Below are 26157 nucleotides of genomic sequence, written 5' to 3' on the forward strand. Positions count from 1 at the left end.
ATAAAAAATCTCAAAAAATATTGAGTTCATAAAAAATAATAGTGAGTGAGTTCATCAAAAATAAAACTTTAAGCCTTAGGATTTTCCTTCATAAGCTTGAAAATACAACACACATATCTCCAATATTTAAGCCCAAACAAGAATAGTGAGTTCATCAAAAATAAAACTTTAAGCCTTAGGATTTTTCTTCATAAGCTTGAAAATACAACACACATATCTCCAATATTTTCAAACTATCACAATGTTTTAGCAGTATTTTCATGAAACATTATTAAAGTATTTTGTCATCATTTTTTCAAAATAATGAAAATTTGAAGCATGCAATGATATTATCATGAAACATTATGATATTTCCCCTTCCTAGATTTCTGATTTAACATTTTTTTCTCAATTTCATATTATTTCTATCTATTATATTTTTTCTATTTTCCATAGTTTGCCATGAAAGACAGCCTATTTCTATTCTGTTTCCTGACTTTTCCATTTTTTCTCTCTATCCACAATTGCTAATCTTTTCTCATGGAAAATAGGTGTGCTTGAGTTATCTCATCTAATCGACTCACTGAACATTGATAGTGATATCATGACTAGCTCAAAAATTATATCTTAGTCAGTAGGTTATGTATCCCCTTAACTTTAATGTTGAAGTTTAGCATAAACATGCTACAAGATCAACAATAGCACCTCAACCAAGGTGACTGCAGTCAATCATGTCAAAAGGCTCATCAAAAGCAGAAGAGCTGTGGCACTCCACAATCATCATCATGACTGATTGGTGACTATGCCCATAAGTAGCAGAGGCTCTAAAATGAACAAAGTCCTTCACACTGTTAAAAGCTGATAATCCAAAAGCCATTGAAGGAAGGCAAAATGTCAGTCAGGCCTTTCTTTTTAATTTTCCGTTTTTTTATGATATTTAGGCTGGGGTTAGCCTCTCACGTCTTGAACATGAGACTCTTTGTTGTGACAGTGCTACTTTAAAATCCAGCTATCTCATTCTTTTAGGCCTGTCAACATGTCACCTAGCCCATGTTGAAAGACCTAAACAGAAATTCCACAGGTTCCCATGTTGATCATCTACGTCACATAGGTGTGGGTGCGTGGTTGCGCACTTTAAAAAAATTGGGGTGCGTGGTTGCGAGAGGGTATAAATTTGCGCGATGCAGCACCTTTACTAAGGGGCTTATGGTTTTCCACATTAACTGAAAACAAAAAGAATAAATTAGAATAGTTTAATGCATTTTCTGTGCATGAACTACAGCAAAAAGAGGTGTGTACGCCTCAGTCCAAGGCGCGCCTCGCCTCAAGGCGTGCGCCTCAAGGCCTATGAGGCGCACGCCTCATGGGTGTTGCGCTTTATACCTGCGCTTCAAGGCACAAAGGCCCTCGCCTTGAGGCGAGGCGCGCTTTTTGCGCCTTGAGGCACGTTTTTAATAACACTGGTGTGAATAAAGGATAACGTGAAGTACAAATGGTGATTCGACTGACGAATGGTCAGAGCAACGGGGATTCGTCATGGACTCCCTCAGCACCCTGGCCAACGCAATCCAAAGTCAAGTTCATTCTCAGATGGATCAAGCTGCAACTACTGGGGTGAACCATTGTCGAGGGATAATTACTTACGAAAAAAAATTTAAACTAGATCCTCCGAATTTCGTTGGAAAGGCCGATCCAAAGTTCATCAAAAACTGGATTGAAGAGACCGGCCGCGCTTTTCAGGTAATGTCGGTACCTGAGGAAAAGGAGACTGTTTTTTATACTTATCGGCTCAAGGATGACGCTTGCAAATGGTGGGATACAACCCGGGGCATCCGATTTCGGGGAGCCACGGTTATTCCATGGGAAGCTTTTTGCTCTGGCAAACTAGTTTCCCCCACATGCACGAGACAAGAAAAAGATAGAATTTTTTGAGTTATGCCAAGGTAACTTGAGTCTGGTAGATTACACCACAAGTTTTCAGAACTTGGAACGATACTGCCCCAACCTGTTCGAAGATGACCACGAGCGGGCTGGGAAATTCATTCGAGGACTGAAGGAAGGACTCCGTCATTGGGTCCTGATCATTATGCCCTCAACTTTCTCTGCAGCAATTGAAGCATCCACCCTTTTAAATAAAGATTGAAAGCGAGTTAACAGTGGACAAGATAGAAGGTCTGTTGGGAATGGTGGAGGCAACAAACGATAACATATTGACAGCAAAACGCAGAGGCCTCCATTCAAGAAGCAAAATGAAGATAGAGGAATCGAGCCGCAACAACAGCCAAATCAGATATGTCTGAAGTGCAACTACTTTCATCCTGGACAATCGTGCCCTCGAGACACTGGAGGTTGTCTATATTGCGGGAAGATGAGGCATTACACCCGGAATTGTCGCAAGAAGGCAACAGATTGGCAGAGACGAACCACAGTTGAAGGTCAGCAGCAACAACAACAACCTCAACAACAACCACAAAGAGAAGTGTTTGGTCGTGTTTATGGCATTGTGATCGAACAAGTAGTGAATAACGAATAGAAACTCTAATAGTTGTACGTTAGGACTTTTTTGTGATACAGTAAAATTACGAATGTTGCAAGACAAAAGTTAATCAATGAAATCACGTACAAATTTTGTTCAACCGAGTAATTAGCTCAAAACTATTCTCAGAAACCCATTATGAGTTGTCTTGATCACTTTAAAGAGCGTATATGTTTGAGATCACACACACATGTTGTGCATCCTCGTTAACACTGATTAACTTAGACTACGATCTCTACAAGATAACCTTTAAAGGAAATTTCAAAGATGAAATTCTTTTAAGAGGGATAGAATGTAAAATCCGAGTTTTTTCAAAAAAAAAAAGGTGTTTGGATCCAGGTTGGATCCAATCGGATCCGAGTCAACACCGAACCAACCCCCCCTGTGTTCTATTTAAACCCCAGGGGGGTTTCCTTTTTTTTTTAAGCGACAAACCCTTTGCCAAACTCCTCTCCTCTGCAAACCCCCTCGCTCGACTCTCGAAGACGGACCCTCGTCGGACTCCTCCTCACGCCGACGGAAGGCCGAATCCCCTCACGTCCTCTACAACCTGGCTCTCCCCCTGCGCTCTCTTCCACCTGTCTCTCTCCCCTCTGCAGATCCCTTCCCTAGCCTAAAAACCTCTTGTCTCCATCTCTTCTTCGTCGGGACTCCTCCATGCACCAGTAACCTCCTCCGACCCCTTCCCTACGCCAGTGACCTCCCACCTCTTCCTCCTCAGCCACGACGGAGCCGCACGACCCCTCAGGTGCGCAGCTCCTCTCATTCTCTCTTTCTCTCAGTGGTGGCAGCACTGCTCAGTGTTGCCGCCCTGTCAGAGGCAGCGGCACCACTCGGGTGTTGTTGCTCCTTTCATCAAAGGCGGTAGCACCACTCGATTGCCACCTCTTTTTCCACCCCTTTTTTTTGTCTATCGCCGGCAAACTAGAGTCACCACTGTTGGTGGCTCTGTCTTGCCAGCAGGGAGGGTGCCGAGCACCCCTCCCCCTTTCTCTTTGCTTGCTCGAGGAGGAGCGTTGGCCAACCCTCCTGCCATCCCCCTAGTCTCTCTGGTTACGTCGGCAGGAGGGCGCAACCCCTCCTGCCCTCTATCTGTTTCTGGTAAACAATGGTAGGGAGGGGCACCTCCTCCTCCCTCCTCTTTTTAGTCGGTCGGCAGGGGCGACACCCCTTGCCTTCTATTTTTAGTCGATAGGCAGGGGCATCGCCCCTATTGCCTCCGCTTTTTCGGTCATTTGGTAGGGGCGACGAGCCTGCGACTGGGCAGGCCTGACAGCCAGACCGAGCCCAGCCTGGTCCATGGTAGCTTGGCTCCATCCAAGGATGGGGCCAGGCTCGGCCTGGCAGTCGAGCCCCTCCCCGCTTGCAACCAGTCGAACTCAGTCGAGCCTGGCTAACCCCGAGTCCCAGCACGACTCGACTCGATTCGGGACCCAGCTCAGCCAGGCAGCCCGAACTAGGGTCGAGTTTGACCCGTGTGTCACAGACCTAGCACATATGTATAGTTTTAAAGACTTCCCTTGTTCTTATTTTCGCATAACGACGAATATTTTTAGCGCACCCCATCGGGGCAACGGATGCGACATGCACAACAAGGCATAAGCCTTTAAAGACCTACGCTCAGAATCGTTAACGAATTCGACAGTCTCCGAGGTAGGGGAAAGTTGCACAATGGACAATGGATGGACAAATCTTAAAACTTGATAATTAAATATATATATATACACATATACGCATTTAATTCAAAGACGCAGTTTTGTGATCCTTGTCCTCTTTCCTTTTCGTCATTTACTTTACCGCTGCGCTATCACGTGCACAGCCTACTGCTTACGCATTTAATTCAAGGACGCAGTTTTGCGATCTTTGTCCTCTTTCCTTTATGTCATTTACTTTACCGTTGCGCTATCACGTGCAAGGGCTACAGCTTACGCATTTATTTAGCCGAGGTACAACTTCATACCTCATGCACTGCTTACGCATTTATTTAGCTGAGGTACGACTTCATACCTCATGCACTGCTTACGCATTTATTTAGCCGAGATATGGTTTCGTACCTCGTGCATTGCTTACGCATTTATTTAGCCGAGGTACGATTTCATACCTCATGCACTGCTTACGCATTTATTTAGCCGAGATATGGTTTCGTACCTCGTGCATTGCTTACGCATTTATTTAGCTCGATGTGCGGTTTCACACATAGAGTCTTGCTCTATACATTGTCGTTGCGCTTTAATGTGCACAGGCATGCATTATGTAATATATGTATTATTTGTACATATATGCAACCTTGTAAGATACACAATTGTATATTCCTTCCTACCCTGTAGCATGCTTGTGCTTTACAAAAGGCACGGATTCATGCATATCGCCAAGGCTTTAAAGAAAAAACAAACTCTTGCGAGATTCCAGTATTTGAATATGAGTGGTTTTGAAAAGCAAAAACGAATACCTAATGGTTGCTCATTCGCATCCAAAGTCTTTTCGTCAGACCTGCGTAGCCCTATGAGGTACGTACAGACTTTTGTTTGATATCTGAATGACTCGGATACTCCTGACCTAAAACATGGGACTTTGAGATTTCTAAATAGTGTTAGGGTTTCTTTCTGAGAAATCGATACCCCTTTCATCGTAGCGGTGCTATCAGACATGCACGGTATATTAGTACTATGATGTTTGGATAAGAGGTTTATGATAACCTCGTAGCATGCAAATACAAAATGATAAAAAGGAAATCACATAAATAGTGATAAACGGATCATTGAAAATTTTAAATGTTGGGTTTTTTGCTGAGAAACTGATACCCCTTTTATCGTAGTGATACTATCAGACATGCGCAGCATGTTAAGTACTACGTTGACTAGATGAGAGGTTTATGATAACCTCAAAGTGTGCAAAATGCACATTGTTGTAATCACGTAATGGTGATGATCACTTTCACAGGCAAAGATGCTTGAGCTGGTTTGAAAGACCAGAGCATATAGAATGGGTCGTCAGTTAAAATAAAACCTGATGTAATCATTCACCTCTTGTCTCCCGTCAAGAGAGAGGATGGGATAGTACAAAAACTCTGAGGGATAGGTTGTTAACAACCACCCCTTTGGAAATGACTCGGTGTCTCCAGTCATCGGAGTTACGGGACAAGGCTACCAAAAATTATCCTAGGTGGTAGATCCCATAGACTTTTATAGAAGTTGGATGCATCCATTGAACGAGTGGCCTCTGGAGAATTCTCTCTCGGTCATTTGTCATCCCCTTAGGAGCAGACTCAACTAGTTGTCCGAAGTATCAAAATACATAACATAATAAACCTCTGGAGAATTCTCTCTCGGTCATTTATCATCCCCTTAGGAGCAGACTCAACTAGTTGTCCGAAGTATCAAAATACATAGCATAATAAACCTCCTGGACAGTCTCAGTTGTTTCTACGTTGCTCCTGTGTGTACCATCAGAACAGTTTAATATCGAAACAAAGTTATCATGTTCATTTTACTTATTTTGACTTGCACACCGCGAAAGGAACAATGTATATATATTAGTTTAGGTTCTGAATTTTGTTGGCATGCTCATTTTGCTCACTCTTTGGAGACGTATGATAATATTGGAACGATACAGAAACAAGATAAACATTCTTATTTTTACTTATGTTAAATCGATATCTGGTATGAAATAAAGCATGTGTTAGTTTGTTCTAAATTGTTATACTTGTGCACCTACCAGTTTTTCATGAAACTGACCCGTCTTATGGGTACAAGTGATGATTAAGTCGGTACTATAAGCGATGACACGATGACGTGATGGTATCAAGATGAGACTCTTTCCTTGACGTTTCGCTCCTGAGGACATTTTTTGTAACTTTGTATAAGGGTTTCCTTGAAAATTTCTCTTTTGTATAAACTCTAAATTCATTTTTAATCTATTTAGTTTTGAATGTACGGAGTTTCAAATCCATTACGTAAAGGAAGGTTTGCGCTGTAATGTGCCCAAAGTCTGATGGCTTGCTATTTTAAATTCTGAAAAATGACCAATTACAAAACTTTCAAACTTTTCATAAAAAGTTACAAGTCCAGGATTTGGGGGGCGTTACAGCTCATCCATTGAATTCATCAAGTACCTTGAGAATAATGAAATCAATCAAAGAGTGTTTTGTCCTTACGCTCCACAACATAATGATATTGCTGAAAGAAAGCACCGCTATACAACTGAGAGTGCCTTAACAATGATGCATGAAGGAAAAGTTTCCTTTTATTTATGGATTAAAGTTTTTCATTCAGCCGTGTATGTCATAAACAAACTTCTACTGAAAATTCTGGATTACAAGTCCCCTTACTATGTTTTGTTTGGTAAGCATCCAGATTATGCTATATTACATCCATATGGTTGCCTTTGTTATGTTCATGTGGATGATACATTGAGAAATAAGTTTGAACCTAAAGCTCATTTGTGCAAGTACATTGGTTACTCAGATAATCATAAAGGTTTCAGGTGCTATGACATCAAGGAAAAGCAAATCAGAATATCTCGAAATGTTGTCTTTTATGAAGTTTCTTTTCAGCAGGGTGAATTATCAAATTTGTCTACCCAAGATTCGGCTAGGAAAGAGTATTACTTACCTTGGCTGAGTGACGAGTTATACTCTCTGTCAAATAATGATGTGAATACTCAAGGGAAGTAGACTAAAACTCAAGGACAATATGTGATATGTCAAATGAAAATCAACAGGTTCAGCAAATTGCAGGAAACCATAACCAAGTTATGGATGACAAATTTAAGGATGCGTGTATTTGCCAAAGGAGAACCAAACTAGCAGACCCAATTGATTTACAGTGAGAGGAAAATAGAAATTCTCCAGTTAAAGAAAGCCAGATGATCCCCAACCAATCTTAAGTTAGAAGGTCAAGCAGAGTTTGATATCCAGTCTAGAAATGAGTTAGCTACCAAAGATTTAGAAATGAGCATCAAGTGTTTCTTGCAGAAATTGAAAAGCAAGTTGAGTCTTGTTCCTACATATTGGCAATTCAAAGTAAAAGGTGGGTTGAAGCCATGAACGAAGAAATGAATGCCTTGCATGAATGTAAAACTTGAGAGATAGCGAAATGACCTCCAGACAAGAATGTAGTTGGCTCGAAATGGGTTTGTAAAATCAAATATAAACCTGGTGCAAGTATAGAAAGATACAAGGCTCGACTCGTTGTCAAAGGTTTTACACAGGAGCATAGTTTTGTTTATGATGAGACCTTCAGTCCTGTAATCAAAATGGGGACAATACGAGTGGTTTTATACCTTGCCATTGATTATGGTTGGTATTTGAGTCAACTAGATGTCAAAAATGCATTCTTACATGGAGAATTAAAGGAAGAAGTATATATGGAGCAACCACCAGGGTATAATGAGAATGACTCAAAAGATTATGTTTGCCGACTGAGAAGAGCAATTTATTGTCTCAAACAGGCTTCCTAATCATGGTTCAAAAGCTTTTCATTAGATATTCAAAAACATGAGTTTTACATATCACATATGGACCATTCACTGTTTATTCACAAAGGTAAAGTTTACATGATTGTTCCTATATATGTTGATGACATAATTGTCAAAGGAAGCTCTGAAGAACATATTGAAGAAATCAAGTGTGCTGGGAGAAAGATTTAAGATGAAAGACCTTGGCAGCTAAAATATTTTCTTGGTGTAGAAGTTGATAGAAAGGGAGATGAAATGACTTTATCACAACAAAAATGTACCCTTGATCTTCTAAAGAAAACAGGTATGGTTGATTGTAAACATATGCCAACTCCAACTCCAAACCACCAGAAGCTAAGAATGGAAGAAGGTGAAATATATTAGAACCCGACAAAATATCAGAGCATTATGAGAATGTTACAATATTTAACCTTCACCAGACCCGATGTAGTTTATGCAGTAAACCAAGTATCTCAGTTTATGCATCAGCCAAGAATAGCTCATATGGAAGCTGTGAAGAGGATCTTGACATATCTCAAAGGCATGTTGGGAGCTGGCTTACATTATAAATTTATAAGAGATGAAGACAAGGGGAATATATGCTTACGATTATGCCATTTTCTAATGCAGATTGGGCAGGAGATCCAGATGAGAGGATATCAATTTCAGGATATTGTATTTTTATTAACGAAAATTTAGTCTCTTGGTCCAGTAGAAAACAAATACTATTTTTACCCACGAGCACGTACCTATCACGATGTCAGACCCGAATCAAGGGTCAAATCACCATGGAAATTCATAAAAATTTACAGAGAACTAATATACAGAAAAACAAAGATTCTCCATTTTACGGATCAGAAAAATCATCTCTGGTTAGGGAAATATCGTTCTGGCAATTTGTACTTAAATTTAACAAATATGAAATCTATCAAAATAGATACTCCCGGTTTCAAATACAGGGAAAAATAACAAACCATATCAGAAAATTCTAAAATTTTAGCAGTAAATAGCAGACAATCAAATAAAGAGTTTCCCTTTTTACATATCATTGATCGGATCTTCGGTTAGAGAGATACGATCAACACAAGTTAATTTAGGGTTTTAATAAAGCATAACGAGTTCTAAAACGTTAGTCTTTCCTTCTGACAAAGTAAAAATAGTAGATAGTGACAGAAAATTATGAGAAAATTACAGTAAATAATAAGAATTAACACGAAGCTACTACAATTTATGGATTGCAAATCAGACCTCGGATGACAGAAATATCTCTTCTGCAAGATATGCCTGAATATCAATAGCGATTTTAGGTAACAGGAATTACGGTTCGACTTTGTATTTTTCTGACAGGGTTCCCGAACCCAAAACCTTATGTTTTTTTTACAGAGACTTACTGACAAATCCGTGGACTAAACATAAAAAATTAGAATTTTCTACTGAAGATTTAAATGTGAAACAACATGATTTCTACAAACCTAGAATCAAAACATACGAATACCTAATAAAACACTAAAAACTATGATTTAAACATGGAAAATAATGAAAAAATACATAAACAACATAACAAAATTTAATTTAATGCTGGAATATATGAAATAAACACTAATATAATAAGAAAATAAAAAAATACAGGAAATCTATGGCTGAAATTGATTTTTCTTTTGAAAATATGGATTTAGCCCATTTAATGGGTAAATCTCATATTTCATTGGTTAAGAACGTAGAAAACGTACCTCTAAACGATTCTAACGAATTAGAATCCTGGAAAACATCCTCAAACTGAGTTAGATCATCTTTTTGAGTCGATTTTGGGGTTCTTGGATGAAATCCATGGTTAAATCCATGAACACAAGGGGCGCCTATGGTGAAATCATGATAAAACAATACCGAGGTCAAACACTGAAGCAGATTACAGAGTCATGGCTGCAACATCTCGGAATTGTCTTGGCTTAGATTTTTGTTGAGCGACTTAAGTGAAAGAATCCCTAAATCTGTATTGTTCTACGACAACCAAAGTGATATCAAAATATCCTTTAATCCTATCTATCATGGAAGCACAAAGCACATAGAGATAAATCAACATTTTATTAGAATCAAGATTGAAAATAGAGAATTAAAAGCCAAGTTTGTTGGAACAGAAAATCAAATTGTGGATTTGTTTACAAAAGGATTGACGAAGTGAAGGTTTTGGTATCTAAGTTGTCTATGGTTATCAGCACATACAACTTGAGGGAGGTTGTTGGAACGTGAGATGCGATCACTGGATCGTGTTTGGGTTTGTGATCCAGATCCAATTCAAAGTTTATATTGTTAAATTATGTAATTCAATTTTGTAACTTCGTATATATATTTTACATATATAAGGTAATACATATACATATATATAATATATGTATATGTATCTACCTATTATATATGTAAAATATATATATAATTCTATCTTTAGTCTTAGGGGTAGTTTAGACATTTTTACACATATTCTTTTTCGAATATGTTTTGTAATTTCTTTTTCCCTTTTTATTTTTCTTTTAATAAATGCCTTGTACCTACCTTGGGAGGGGCCCAACACACTAGTCGTTGGACCCCTCCAACGGTCACATTTGTGACCGTTGGAGGGGCTCCAACGACTATGTGGAGCCCCTTCCAAGGTCTCCTTTAGCCCTATAAATATGGGCACTCTCTCTTGTATTTAGTAGTGGTTGTTGGGATTTATTGCCCAACCATTTTAGTGTTTATAAAACTTATGAGTGCATTTGCACTTTTGTGATTTCGTATTTTGTGCTTTTGGTGCACAAGTGTTCTTGGTGTGTGAATGCTTGCACATTTATATCGTTCCTTTGACTTTAGTATCTTGTTGAAGATACTTTTACATGGTATCAGAGCCTCGTTGAAAAAGGAGAATTGTGATTCGTCCTCTCTAGCATTCCTCGAAAAGCGTGCCTTCAAGTTTTTTGAAATCAAAGAGGATCACCTTCTTCGAGCAATATTTTAGGAGTCTCTCGTATCAAGGAAGACGCGAAAAGTAATTGAGGTACGTATTATTCCTTGGCTTCTTTCCTCTCTAATGGGTGAAAAAGACTCCCATTTCTCTCTTGGGTTTAAGCTTAATGGCTCAAACTATCATGTTTGGGCCGGTAATATGGAAGCTCATATTAAAGGAAAGGGCCTTTGGGGTTACGTCCATGGATCCATACCGGAACCGGAACCTAAAATTACCATTGTTGAAGGAGGGGATATCAAGATCCTCGAAGGGGATGGAAGACAAAAGGCCCTTGAAGAGTATTCTAAAAAACATGATGATTGGGAAATGAAGAACTTCAAGATCTTATCTTGGATTTTCTCATCCGTTGAGACCAAGATAAATGCCAACATCATCAAATTTAAAAGGGCTTCCGAAGCTTGGGTATATCTAGAGAAAATGTACACCTCAAGAGATTTATCCCACAAGTACTTTCTCCAAAAGAGGGCTTTGACTCTCCAACAAAATGACATGACCATTCGGGAGTACTTTGCCGAATTATCCGCTATTTGGGACGAACTCGCAATTCTTGAACCTAAGTGGAGTGGTGAGGCAATCGAATTAAGGCACAAACAACTTGAGGAAGACCGGTTCTTCAATTTTTTAAATGGCCTTAGACCCGAATTTGAACAAGTTCGGTCCTCTCTTCTCTCCGCTTTCTCATCTCCCTCGCTTGAAGATGTTATCACCAAGCTAAGTGGTGAAGAAACCCGTATGGGGATTGGCAAAAATAATTCTAGCATTCTTGTTGCTTCCTCTACTCAAGAAGATGGTGAAATGGCTAATGTCGTGTCAAGACCGGGAAACAACATGAAAACCTATAGACCTCCTCATTTCAAGAATCAAGGTAAAGGAGGAAATGATCGATATGGCAAAAGAGACTATAGCAAAGTGACTTGCTACTATTGTAAAGAACCCGGACATATCAAACCTTTGTGTCCTAAATGGAAGAAATTGATTGCAACGGCTAAGAACGACCTTCTTCATCAAATGAGTCTCTTTCTCTTCAACAAATTGTAGAAGCACTCCAACCTCTTCTCAAGGGAGGCACTTTCGGAGCCGCTATGTCATCCTCTTCCTCCGGTAAGACATCTTGGCTTTTAGATTCCGGGGCATCCTTTCACATGACCCCTAGCTCTTGCTCTCTTTCAAATTTCTCTAAAAATTCTTTTCCATCTTTTGTCTCAACCGCGGACGGGACATCTCTTGAGATTAAAGGAATAGGTAATTTTGAAAAACAAGACTTCTTTGTTCCAAAAATTCGTTTTATCCCAAACCTTAACTTAAATCTTATTTCTGTCTCCCAACTCTCGGACCATGGTTGCGATATAAAATTCTCTTCTAATAAATGTTGGATACAGGATCGCCAGTCCGGGAGATTGATTGGGGAAGGCTCTAGAAGAGGAGACCTCTACTACGTAGATTTCCTTCAAGTTCCTAAGAGTCAATTTTGCAACGTCGTCCAAAACAAAGACATTCATGTATGGCATAAGAGATTGGGTCATCCCAATATTGTTAAAATCTCTTATTTACCTTTTGTTAAACATCTTTGTAAAAGTGACTTTTTGTGTAATGAATGCATTCTTGGGAAAATGAAGTGTTTGCCTTTTCCTCAAAGATCCATGTTCACGACAAAACCATTTGAAATTGTCCATTCTGATGTATGGGGACCGGCTCCGGTAATGTCTAAAGGAGGATTTTCATATTATGTGATCTTTGTAGATGACTACACTAGGTTTTGTTGGATTTATTTCCTTAAACATAAACATGAAGTTTTTTCAACCTTTAAAAATTTTCACACAATGATTTCAAATCAATTCAATGGATGTTTAAAAATTTTTAGGTCTGACTCTGGAGGAGAATACCTTTCAAATGAATTTAAAAGTTATCTTGAAAACTTTGGTATTCTTCACCAAAAATCTTGTCCGAAAACCCCTCAACAAAATGGGTTAGCCGAACGAAAGCACAGGCACATCATTGAAACAACCAGGACTTTACTCATTTCTCAAAACATTCCAAAAAATCTCTGGGCTGAGGCAGCCCTTACTTCTGTCTATCTCATAAACAGACTCCCATCGAAAAATTTAAACAAAATTTCTCCCTTTGAAAAACTGTACGATAAGGAACCTGATTATAGCAGGTTAAGGGTCTTTGGGTGTAAATGTTTTGTTCTTACTGATAAGAATGACAAACTTTCTCCTAAAGCCATTCCTTGTGCCTTTCTTGGCTATTCTGAAACCCAAAAGGGGTTTCATTGTTATGATATCAAAAGTGATAAATTGTATGTTTCCAGAAATGTGAGTTTTTTGGAAAATGTTAGTGGGTTCGAACATAGTAACCCTCAAAATGAAAATATGGATTACTCCTTTTTATTCGATTTACTGAATAAAGACGATGATACTAGTGATAATGAGTCAGATCAAAGTAACCCAAATGAATTTGAAACCGAGGAAAACTCCTCCTTGCCTTCTTCGTCACATCAACATATTGACTTACCTAGAGACCCTATCACCTATACTCATAGAGATCAAAACAACTTTAGGAGTGCTCTTGACAGATATAGTAATGCCAGTCTCAGTGGTTCACAGAATGAAATAATCCCTCGTAGAACCGAAAGAAGTAGAAGGCCTCCTTCTAGGTTCATCTCCTATGACTCTTTTTCACCAAGATATAGAGCCTGCCTTAGTGTCATTCACTCCTATATAGAACCTAGAAACTTTGAAGAAGCACGAAAGTGCCCTGAATGGATTAATGCAATGGACAGTGAACTTGAGGCTCTGAGAAGAGCCAAAACTTGGGAGTTTCAACATCTTCCTAAAGGTAAGAAAACAATAGGATGCAGATGGGTTTTTAAAGTAAAAACTAAAAGTGATGGATCCCTTGAAAGGTATAAAGCTCGCTTGGTTGCAAAAGGATATAGTTAAGAATATGGTATTGACTATGAAGAAACTTTTGCTCTTGTAGCCCGTATGGTCACTGTCCGATGCCTGATAACCGTTGCCTCTATCAACAAATGGAACATCTATCAAATGGATGTTAAAAATGCATTTTTAAATGGTGATTTAAGTGAAGAAGTTTATATGGATGCTCCTCCTGGAATGGAGGCCCCTAAGGGAAGGGTACTTCGTCTTCAAAAAGCTCTCTATGGACTAAAACAAGCCCCCAAGGCTTGGTATGATAGATTTAACTCTGTTATGATTGAGAATGGTTTTTCCTCTTGTTTTACTGACACTGCTCTATTTGTTAGAAAATCCAATACAGGGATTGTTATTTTACTTCTGTATGTTGATGAAATGCTCATCACTGGGAGTGACTCTAACGGGGTTAAGAGTATAAAATCTATCTTAAAAGATAAATTTGAAATGTCTGACTTGGGTTTTCTAACTTATTTTTTGGGAATTGAAGTAGCATACTCTCTTAGAGGATATTTCTTATCTCAAACTAAGCTTGCATCTGAGATCATTGACAGGTCAAGTATTACGGATGAGAAGCTTTGCGAAACTCCTGCGGTAGTAGGAGCAAAGATGAAAATTGATGATGGGGTTCCACTTTTGGATCCTACACCTACAGACAACTTGTAGGATCTCTGATGTATCTGAGTATTACCAGACCAGATATATCCCATGCAGTCCATACTGCAAGTCAGTTTCAGCATGCGCCTACATCCGTTCACATGAGTGTCATCTTACGAGTCGTAAGATACATAAAGGGTACTCTAAACAAGGAAGTTTTTCTGTCATCTTCTTCCGATTTAAAATTAATCGCTTATACTGATTCTGATTGGGGAGGTGACTCAAATAACCGTCACTCCACCACTGGTTTTTGTGTATTCTTAGGTGACTCACTGATTTCATGGAGATGCAAGAAGCAACAAAAGGTGTCACTCTCCTCAACAGAAGCTGAATATCGTGCCATGGCAACTACTACCATGGAGATTGTTTGGATTCATCAACTGCTTGAAGACATGGGAGTCACAATAGAAGGGCCCACCAAGCTGTGTTGCGACAACAAGAGCGCAATTTACATTGCGAAAAACCACACATTCCATGAGCGGACCAAACACATTGAAATGGACTGTCACTACGTTCGCGAAGCATATCTCCGAGGAGTCATTGATCTTCCTTATGTTACGTCTGAATATCAGTTGGCAGACTTCTTTACCAAAGCCTTGTGTGCTCCACGGTTCAACTTCCTTCTTGGCAAACTATCGGTCATCCTGCCCTAAGTTTGAGGGGGGGTGTTAAATTATGTAATTCAATTTTGTAACTTCGTATATATATTTTACATATATAAGGTAATACATATACATATATATAATATATGTATATGTATCTACCTATTATATATGTAAAATATATATATAATTCTATCTTTAGTCTTAGGGGTAGTTTAGACATTTTTACACACATTCTTTTTCGAATATGTTTTGTAATTTCTTTTTCCCTTTTTATTTTTCTTTTAATAAATGCCTTGTACCTACCTTGGGAGGGGCCCAACACACTAGTCGTTGGACCCCTCCAACGGTCACATTTGTGACCGTTGGAGGGGCTCCAACGACTATGTGGAGCCCCTTCCAAGGTCTCCTTTAGCCCTATAAATATGGGCACTCTCTCTTGTATTTAGTAGTGGTTGTTGGGATTTATTGCCCAACCATTTTAGTGTTTATAAAACTTATGAGTGCATTTGCACTTTTGTGATTTCGTATTTTGTGCTTTTGGTGCACAAGTGTTCTTGGTGTGTGAATGCTTGCACATTTATATCGTTCCTTTGACTTTAGTATCTTGTTGAAGATACTTTTACATATATTTATGTTTTAATTGGTTATATTATTGCCCTTTTTATTATATGTGAGTGTTGTAACTTAGTAAAGGCAAATCTGTAACATTATGTCTTGTAATTGTTTTCTATAATATAAAGGAGAAAAGACTCACGTCTTTCCTGGTTGAGGGTAGACACCCAATTTCGGACTAAATATTTGTCATATCAAAAATCTCTATTTTCACAGCTCAAGTTTGTTTTAATCTGATATTTGACCTTTAAAACTATTTTTTCAAGATTTTTAATCAAAAGAAAAGTTGAAAGAGGTTCTTAGCTTTCAAACACCAAAAATAAGGTCAAACCGACATCAAAATCAAAAGTCATGACCAAAACTAGTTTTAGAGTTATAATGACAAATTCCATTCTTCATTATTACTTTTGAATTGTCGTTAAACATGTGCCATCATATCTCATTTCAAAACGGTCTATTTCTGGTCATCTGTCGTTATTAGATAATAATGACATATCCATTTGTCGTTAAATCTCAGCTCATTTGTCGTTAAATCTTTTAATGGATTCTCATGTCAGGAAGCTCAAAAAAAAGGCGTGTCTCGACCATTTCTGTGCTTTTTTGCCAGCTAAAGATCCCTCCCTCACTTAATGACACCCATTAAACCTAGATCATATCCCTAAATCACCTAACTAAGATCAAATCTAAGCCCTCGGTTTGAATTCGTTTGATTTCAGCTGTAGATCCCTCTTTGGATCTGGATCTACCAGAAAAACTATAAATAGGAGGCTACCCCCCTTATTTCAGTATATAGAATCCGAACCTTACTCTGTCAAAATTTCTACACGACCTAGCCTACTAAGCCTACAAAACTTAGTCTAGGGTCCAAATCACCCTATCTCACCCTATTTGGAGCTTGAACCTAGCCAAAGTGTCGTCTACCCGTAGCCCGAAGTGAGATTTAGATTTGTTTTATATGTATATGTTGTTTATTTTCAGTATTTTATAAGTTTAGATATGTCCAATATATTGTTCATATTTTGTGTCTTTTCCGAGTTTCGGTGGCTCCCACCACCAAAACTCTTTTTTTTAGGATTCCATGTCCAAGGTAAACCACGCTTTTTTTTATCGCATCACCAAAATTCTTAGCAACACAGCCCCAACAATGAAGATCTGACATCCCTAATCTGGATGATCTATGCTCAACGGAGGAGGAAAGGCACGACATCTTAAAGAACGGTCACCATAATCTTCTCAAATTCAGATCTGAATATCGGATCTATTTTCAAAACAAAAATTTTAATGGAAAACCTTTATTTTTAGCTTTTAAAATCGATGATCCACATGTTGCAGCCCATATTTCGTCTTCTCCAGTTCTGCAAAATTCACAATTAATCACAAGGATTCTTTTGGCCACATGCCAAATACCTCAACATATTATCAGTTCCTCATTGTTGACTCGAATAAGAAACAAACCATTCTTGAGTGCCAAAATACACAAACCCAGTAATAGACAGGCATAAGGATCTGAATTTCTTGAACATAAATTTAAACTCCATGCAGTTATGTTTGATGCTATCTGAAAAACCATGAGAAGATCCCATCTAAACGGCTGTAAGATATGCTCATATCTCTTCCGTGGGGTGAACAGACGAGGTTATTGGCAACCTTGTCAAATACAATCAGTACATTATTGTTAGTTCTCGCTGAACTAGTCTCACTCATCATGTTAGCCTATAACCTCCATGGTGATGCACAATCACCTAAAAAGCAATCATGAACACCAAAGCCATTGAAAGTGTCATTCAAGGGTTTCCCTCTAGGGGGAGGACATTGAACATTCTCTCCCATTGAAAAACTTCAACCCAATTTATGAATGTTTAGCTGCAAAGCATTAGCATTCTCCACAAAAATAAAACTATCACTTGTAACTCTTTCATCTTCCCCCTGTAGAGGTTTCTTGTATTATACTTAAACACAAAATAGTCTGAACCAAGTAAAATTTGTGCATTTGAGAAGAAGAGAATATGAAAATAATCATGATGCACTCTTAAGCCTACCTATTTGAGCTGTTGAATTTCTCCCATCAGACAAACAGTACCCAACTGCTGGAGATTCCGTAATGACTGGTTTCAGGAGCAGACCTGGAAGAATTGGGGCATCAGCAGGAACATGAGCAGCAAGATCAGGGGGTTGATCCTTTCCAACAGAACGATTTTCCTGTGATAGAAGCAAGAGACATGGATCCATGAACCCCAAAGAGAAATATTATTTACCCATTACATCATGGGTTATAACTTACCTTCAGGTCCACATAAGATGGATTTCTTCCAATTGAAATCAAAAACTTGTCAAGCTCAGAAGCAGCAAGGGCTGAAAAAACAAATCCATTGAAGACATTAAACATCTAGAAAAGTAACTAGTTAAAGAGAACAATGAGGCTGTTACTGATGCAACAGTCTCCATTACAGTATCAATTTCCATTTTCTAAAACTGCACCAAGAATCCAGGTGGATTAAAATGAAGATACAGATAAATGATGACCATCTTAGGTTGAGTTTCTATTTATTCAACAGAACCAGAATACTATTTAAAGTCTAAATTCCAAGAGAAAACAAAGAAAGATTATGTAACTCAATATGGAAAATATGTTTGGCATTACAAGTCTTTTCCATTTTGGCTATGATGTAGGACAGTCCCCTTTTCCGTGCACATAAGTGTCAATGTGACAGGAGATGCAATAAAAACACATATTTAGTGTACATATTTACTGACTTTTAATTATATATTATATGCATGCATGTATTAACACATGTAATAAAGTTAATGCAAGAGGTAATTTGGTACAAAAAAGTATAAAAATTGTTAAAATGTAATCATATTTTTCGTTGTATATATATATATATATATATATTTTAGATTATAATATCCAAAAAATGTATTTATGTAAATACATATTTTACGCATATTCCATTTGGAATATGATTGTAATTTTCTTTTTTTTCTTTTCTTTTTTTTCTTTTATTCTTTTTTTGTGGTTTGCGCCACCTAAGGAGGCTCCCCAAAAGAGTCGTTGGGGGCTCCCAACGACTCCTTTGGGAGCCCCCTATGTGGCTCCTCTAAAGGTGTATAAATAGGGGTCTTCCCCTTATATTTTGTTAAGGCTTGAGTGACTCAAGCTCCTCCTTTTCATTCAATAAATTCTTGTTACATGCATTTGTGCATGTTTGCATTTGTGCATGTTTGCATTATTTTACGCCTTTGTGAGTATTTGTTCAAGTGTGGTTTGAGTGCATTTGTGCACATCTTTTGTGAAGTATTAGTGCTTGTATGCATATTGTCACTTCGTAGACATTTTTACATGGTATCAAAGCTTGGATTGAAGAAGAAAGGATGTGTGGTTGAGTGTCTCGAAAAGTGTGCCTTCAAATTTTTTTGTGATTGACGTGGAGACTTATCTTCATCCAATATTTTAGAAGTTTTTTACATCTCGTAAGATCTAAAATCTTATTGTGGTACGTGATTTTTTCTCTATTCTATTCTCTCTAATGGGCGAAAAAGACTCTGATTTCTCTCTTGGCTTCAAGTTGAATGGCTCAAACTATCATGTTTAAGCCGGGAACATGGAAGCTCACATAAAAGGTAAAGGTCTTTGGGGATATGTTCATGGTTCTATACCGGAACCCGAACCAAAGATTACTTTGGTAGAGAAAGGTGAAATTAAAATCCTCGAAGGAGATGAAAGAAGTAGAGCGCTTGAATAATATTCCAAGAAACATGAGGAATGAGAAATGAAAATTTTCAAGATTCTTTCTTAGATTTTTTCATCGGTTGAAACTAAGATCAATGTCAATATTATTAAATTAAAAAAAGCATCGAAATCTTGGCATTATCTTGAGAAAATGTACACGTCAAAAGACTTGTCTTACGAGTACTATCTCCAAAAAAGGGCTTTTACCCTTCAACAGAATGAAATGTCTATAAGGGAATATTTTGCGGAATTGTCATCCATATGGGATGAACTCGCCATGCTTGAGCCTAAATGGAGTGGAGAAGCCATTGAGCTTAGGTACAAACAATTGGAAGATGACCATTTTTTCAATTTTTTGAATGGGCTTAGACCTGAGTTCGAGCAAATTCGGTCAGCTCTTCTCTCCTCTTTTGTTTTCCCCTAGCTTGAAGATGTCATTACAAAGCTTAGTGAGGAGGAAACATATATGAATACTTGCAAAAACCATCTGAGTGTTCTTGCTACTTCAACTAATGAAGAAAGTGATGTCGTTAATATTGTTTCAAGACCGGAGAACAATGTTCGAACTTATAAGCCTCCTCACTTCAAAAATCAAAATCAATGATCAAGTGGTCAAGGAGGAAGAAAGGATTACAGCAAAATTGTGTGTCATTTTTGTAAGGAACCCGGACACATCAAACCTGTTTGCTTTAAATTGAAGAAGTTGCTTGCCATAGCCACCACATCTCAAAAGGAAGAAAATGTGACTCCCTCGAATGGAGTTCTTTCTCTATATCAGATCATGGAAGCGCTTCAACCACTTCTTAAGGGAGTTGTTTCTGGAGCCTACATCTACCTATTCTTCTCCTGGTAAGACCTCTTGTCTCTTAGATTCGGGTGCCTCTTTTCATATGTCCCCAACATGTGTTCTTTATCCGATTTTTTAAAGAATTCATCATCATTTTTTGTTTCAACTGTCGATGGCATTTCTCTTGAAATTAAAGAAACTGAAATTTTTGAAGAAAAAGATTTTTTTATTCCTAAAATTAGATTTATTTCAAAACTAAATTTAAACTTGCTTTCTGTCTCTCAACTCTCGGACCACGGATGTGATATAAAATTCTCATCCGATAAATGTTGGATACAGGATCGTCGGTCCGGGAAATTGATTGGGGAAGACTCTAGAAAATGAGCTCTTTACTATGTGGACTTTCTTCAAATTCCAAAATATTCTTTTTGTAATATACTGCATCACAAAGACGTTAATGTATGGCACAAAAGACTTGGTCACCCCAATGTCACAAAAAAATTGTATCTTCCGTTTGCCAAACACTTATGTAAAGGAAATTTTGTTTGTAATGATTGCACACTTGGAAAAATGAGAAGTTTGCCATATTATCAAAAATCCATGTTTACTACAAAACCTTTTGAACTTGTTCATTCAGATGTATGGGGACCGGCACCCATTATTTCAAAAGGAGGGTTCTCTTATTATGTGATATTTGTGGATGATTTCTCTAGATTTACTTGGATATATTTCCTCAAATATAAACACGAGGTTTTTGCAACATTTAATTCTTATCATATGATGATTAAGAATCAATTTGACAAAAATTTAAAAATTCTTAGAACCAATTATGGGGGAGAATATCTTTCAAATGATTTTAAAGGTTATCTTGAGAAATATGGGATAATTCATCAAAAATAATGTCCCAAAATACCCCAACAAAATGGTTTGGCCGAAAGAAAACATAGGCACATTATTGAGACAACCAAAACCCTGCTCATTTCCCAAAACATCCCAAAAAGATTTTGGGCTGAAGCCGCCCTTGCATCTGTCTATCTTATCAACTGTCTTCCATCCAAAAACTTGGATAAAATTTAACCATTTAAAATTTTGTATAAAAGAGATCCTGATTATAGTAGGTTAAGGGTTTTTAGGTGCAAATGTTTTATTTTGACAGATAAAAATGATAAACTTTCTCCTAAAGTCATTCCATGTGCCTTCCTTGGTTATTCAGAGACTCAAAAAGGATTTCGGTGCTACGATATCAAGAATGATAAGTTATGTGTCTAGAAATGTAAACTTTCTAGAAAATGTTAGTGGATTTAAAAAATCTGAATCTCACGAAGAAAATATGGATTATTCTTTTTTATTTGATCATTTGTAAAGGGATGATGACATCAGTAATCAGGAATGCACACCAAGTGAAAATGAAGTAGAAAAGAATGTCGATCCTCCTCAGCCTTTTATCTATCATGAGGCTGATGATAGATCTTCTAGGGAACCTGTTGTATACAAACATAGAGACCAAAGCAGTTTTAAAAGTGCTATAGAAAAATATAGTGAGCCTAGTAAAACAATCACTTTGGGTGAAAGTTCTCAAAGAATTGAGAGAAATAGGAGACCTCCTTCTAGATTCATATCTTATGACTCTTTTTCTCCCAAACATAGAGCGTGCCTTAGTGCCATACACTCATATGTTGAGCCCAAAAATTTTGAAGAAGCCAAAAAGATGAATGAATGGGTAGAAGCAATGGAAAATGAACTAAGAGCTCTTAGGAAAGCTAGAACATGTAAATTTCAGGATCTTCTTAAAGGAAAGAAAAGTATAGGATGTAGGTGGGTTTTTAAAGTCAAGACTAAGAGTGATGGAACTCCTGAGAAATATAAGGCGCATCTAGTTGCTAAGGGATATGGACAAAAATATGGGGTAGACTATGATAAAACGTTTGCCCCGTTGCTCGAATGGTTACAATTAGATGTCTTATTACCATCGTATCAATTAAAAAATGAAACATTTATCAAATGGATGTTAAAAATGCTTTCTTAAATGGAGATTTAAATAAAAAAGTTTATATGACTACTCTTCCTGGAATGGATTGCCCTAATGGTAAAGTTCTCCGTTTACGAAAAGCTCTAAAACAAGCTCTCAAAGCTTGGTATGACCGATTTAACAGTTTAATGATAGAAAATGGATTTGTCTTATGCTATACTGACACTGCCTTATTTGTAAAGAAATCTGATGCAAGAATTGTAATCTTGCTGCTATATGTTGATGACATGTTAATTCCAGGTGATGATATAAAGGGAATTAAAAAAATTAAGTCTGCGCTAACTGAAAAAATTGAAATGTCAAACTTAGGTTTTCTGACATACTTTCTGAGCATTAAAGTTGTTTTCTCTCATAGAGGATATTTTTTATCCCAAACTAAGCTTGCTTGTCAGATAATTGACAGGTCAGGCATTACTGATGACAAAATTTGTGAAACACCCAAAGTTGTTGGATCCAAGATGAGGATCGATGATGAGATTATTTTGGATAATTCTACTCCTTAGAGACAGCTGGTTGGGTCATTGATGTATCTTAGCATCACTAAGCCTAACAGTTCACATTGCAAGTCAATTCCAACATGATCCTACATCGGTTCACATGAGTGCACTTCTTCGAATCATCCGATATATAAAGGGAACAACAAATAAGAGTATTTCTTTCTTCATCCTTTGAATTAAATTTAATCATGTATACTGACTCTGATTGGGGAGGTGACCCTAATAATCGTCACTCCACCACTGGTTTCTGTATCTTTTTTGGTGAATTGTCGGTCTCTTGGTGGTGAAAGAAGCAGCAAAAGGTATCATTGTCCTCTACTGAAGCTGAGTATAGAGTCATGGCATCTACAACTATGGAAATAGTATGGATTCAACATCTGTCAGAAGATATGGGAGTTCATATTCAAGAACCAACAAAGTTATGTTGTGACAATAAGAGTGTGATATACATTGCCAAAACTCATACCTTTCGTGAGCGCACAAAACACATAAAGACGGACTGTCATTATGTTCGAGAAGAATATTTAAAGAAGGTCATCGATCTTCCATATGTGACATCCGAATATCAACTAGCAGACTTCTTCACCAAGGCGCTTTGCTCCCCCAGATTTAATTTTCTTTTGGGCAAACTTATGGTCATCACACCGTAAATTTGAGGGGGGTGTTAAAATGTAATCATATTTTTCGTTGTATATATATATATTTAGCTTATAATACCCAAAAAGGGTATTTCTGTAAATTCATGTTTTACGCATATTACATTTAGAATATGATTGTAATTTTCTTTTCTTTTTTTTCTTTTCTTTTCTTTTATTTTTTTTTGTGGTTTGCGCCACCTAAGGAGGCTCCCCAAAAGAGTCGTTGGGAGACACTCCTTTGGAGCCCCTATGTGGGGCCTCTAAAGGGGTATAAATAGGGGTCTTCCCCTTATATTTTGTTAAGGCTTGAGTGACTCAAGCTCCTCCTTTTCATTCAATAAATTCTTGTTACATGCATTTGTGCATGTTTGCATTATTTTACGCCTTTGTGTGTATTTGTTCAAGTGTGGTTTGAGTGCATTTGTGCATATCTTTTGTGAAGTATTACTGCTTGTATGTGTATTGTCTCTTCGTAGACATTTTTACAAAAATGACATAAGAAATCCTTTGGGCTATAGTTTTCTCCATAGTTCCTAGAGTGAGAATCAGAATTAGGAAGCAGTACTGGAATTGGAACCGAAAAGCAATCATTTCATAGTTTTAGACGATTTAGGAAATGGGAAGCGAGTAGGAAGTGGTGTGGGGATCAATTAAGAAGTGATACGCAAAATTTTATTAGCATAAGAATAGGGATTCCTCAAAGAATTGAAATTTCTGAGGAAAATCACAATTTTTAAAAAATGGAATCGGGGTTTCCATGTAAAGGAATCAAGATTCCCAGTCAAGGAAATCAGGATTCTTGAATGAATCAGGGTTGCCATGTCATGGGAATCGCGATTTCCATCATTGTTGAATCGTGATTCTGGACTGATTATGATTCTGCTTCCTGGGAATCACAGTTGGAAGTGATCTGATAACTATGGCTTTTTCTTCTCTCCTTTAGATTAGGGATATCTAACTCTGTTTTGTAAGTATAATGCACATTGCCTATTCTTATCCTAATTTAACAAGTTTGTGCTAAAAAGAAAGTATATCTACAAATTAGAGATTGAGTTTCCTTTTATTTGAGGTACATAGCAGGAGATTTTTTAGGCAATCTCCTATAACTTTGTCTATAAAAGATAATTACAAGATTACGAAAACATCATCAAGCTAACCTATATGTGGAATTTAACTTAACTAACTTATTTGATTTAGAGCATTGTGTTAAGAAGGACCACTTTGCGTGTGCACATCTATGTCTATACATCTAAGTACATAAAATGGTTTCCCTAGAGAAAGGAGAAAGAAGATAAGAAAGAGGAAGAAATAGAGAAAGAAAGAGACAAGTTTAAGGGCACAATAGAATGAATTCTCCCTGGCTGACCCCTCTATTCTTACTTTATATCAAGTCCAAAAGTGAGTATGATGCCTGTATATATAAGTATACAGTATACATCATTCAAAAGTTCAAACCTTCTTGTGAGGTGAAGGTCATGTTTATCTAAAATCTGACTGACCAGGATTGACCACAGGCTTGACCAATTCAAATATGTCGAATGTCATGAAAATAGCTTGTAAGGGCATTTTTTGTCAAACATTTTATAACACATAATGTTTTTACTAAGAGGGTATCAACCCATTAGACTCCCTCATTCACACTAGAACCTTTTGTATTCCTCCATTCTTCCTCATCACTGCCTAATCTATTTTTCTCTACTGTTTTTTTGGTTCTAATAGTTTGCAATCATCAAGAAGAGAATTCAAGGGCATTAAATTTCTCTCTCCTTGAAAAGTTCCTTAAGATTTTCCTACTTTTTTGTCCATTTTAACGTTTCTTTGAAAAAAGCACAGCCTCTCTTTCTTTTAGTTTTATTTTCCCTTCCAATCTTTAGTGGAGCACTTTAAAATTTGAAGAAAGATAGTAGTGGTACTATGATATCGATCCCCTTATAATGATATGGATCTCCCAGTGAGGCTACGGTTAGTAGTTTGAACTTTGAAGGTAGAAGCCAAGTAACTATTTTCTTCGGAATAGGCACAAAGGCAAGCCTTGGACTGAGATGTGCGCAAAAACCATAAGAGGACATGAACTAGAAATTACAAGTGTCAGACATGCAGCTAGTACACAAAACAGTTGAGTAGCAGCAACAGGCTTGTTTTAGAAAAATGTGTGCCCATAGGCTAGAAGAATCCTATCCCATACATCAAAATGATGACGACTCGTGCAGGATATAGATATCTCTGAGCCATAAAGGTAAGGCCATTTTATTGTCCAAACCGATGATCTGATATGAACAAGTTGCAGAAGGGGGAAAATATGATAAGTGTTTAACCATAAAAGATGTGCATCAAACATAAAAAGTCCCACTTTGCCGAGAAAAACAAACCAAGAGGCATAAGAAGTGCAGCAACAGATCCAGATTACAGATGGTTGAGCATAATATGTTATATCCAACTGCTTTTACAAAGTTGGCACAACATATTATCAGTGATGGAAAAAACATTTCTAGGAAGGGGAAAAAATCCCAAATCTATGGAAGCTTCCACTATAAGAAACCAACAGAAATCTCCATGATGGAAATTAATCAAGCAGGCTGTAAATACCAAGCTCTAAGTTATAACCTTTCTATGCAGTTCCTGAACTCACAAGTTTCAACCAGTGACTTCTCAATTGAACAAGGCCACATTTTTATCCGTCTTGATCGCGTCATATTTGCTAA

The 26157-nt window shown here is 37.5% G+C and overlaps 1 protein-coding gene across 3 annotated transcripts in view; it reads right to left on the reverse strand.

Moving 5' to 3' along the window:
• The window catches only part of LOC149846072 (YbaK/aminoacyl-tRNA synthetase-associated domain-containing protein), a 65484-nt gene that overhangs the window by 18920 nt on the left and 20407 nt on the right, over positions 1-26157 (reverse strand). For all 3 annotated transcript variants that reach the window (XM_089996155.1, XM_089996153.1, XM_089996154.1), the window contains exons 8-9: positions 18056-18126; positions 17814-17973 (exon numbers count right to left, since the gene is read on the reverse strand). In XM_089996155.1, coding sequence (XP_089852281.1) covers positions 17814-17973; positions 18056-18126 — 231 coding nt within the window. The remainder of the gene's footprint in view (positions 1-17813; positions 17974-18055; positions 18127-26157) is intronic.

This window comes from Nuphar pumila, chromosome 2 (genome assembly GCF_984573655.1).
Source record: "Nuphar pumila chromosome 2, dmNupPumi1.hap1.1, whole genome shotgun sequence".
Classification (NCBI taxonomy): domain Eukaryota; kingdom Viridiplantae; phylum Streptophyta; class Magnoliopsida; order Nymphaeales; family Nymphaeaceae; genus Nuphar; species Nuphar pumila.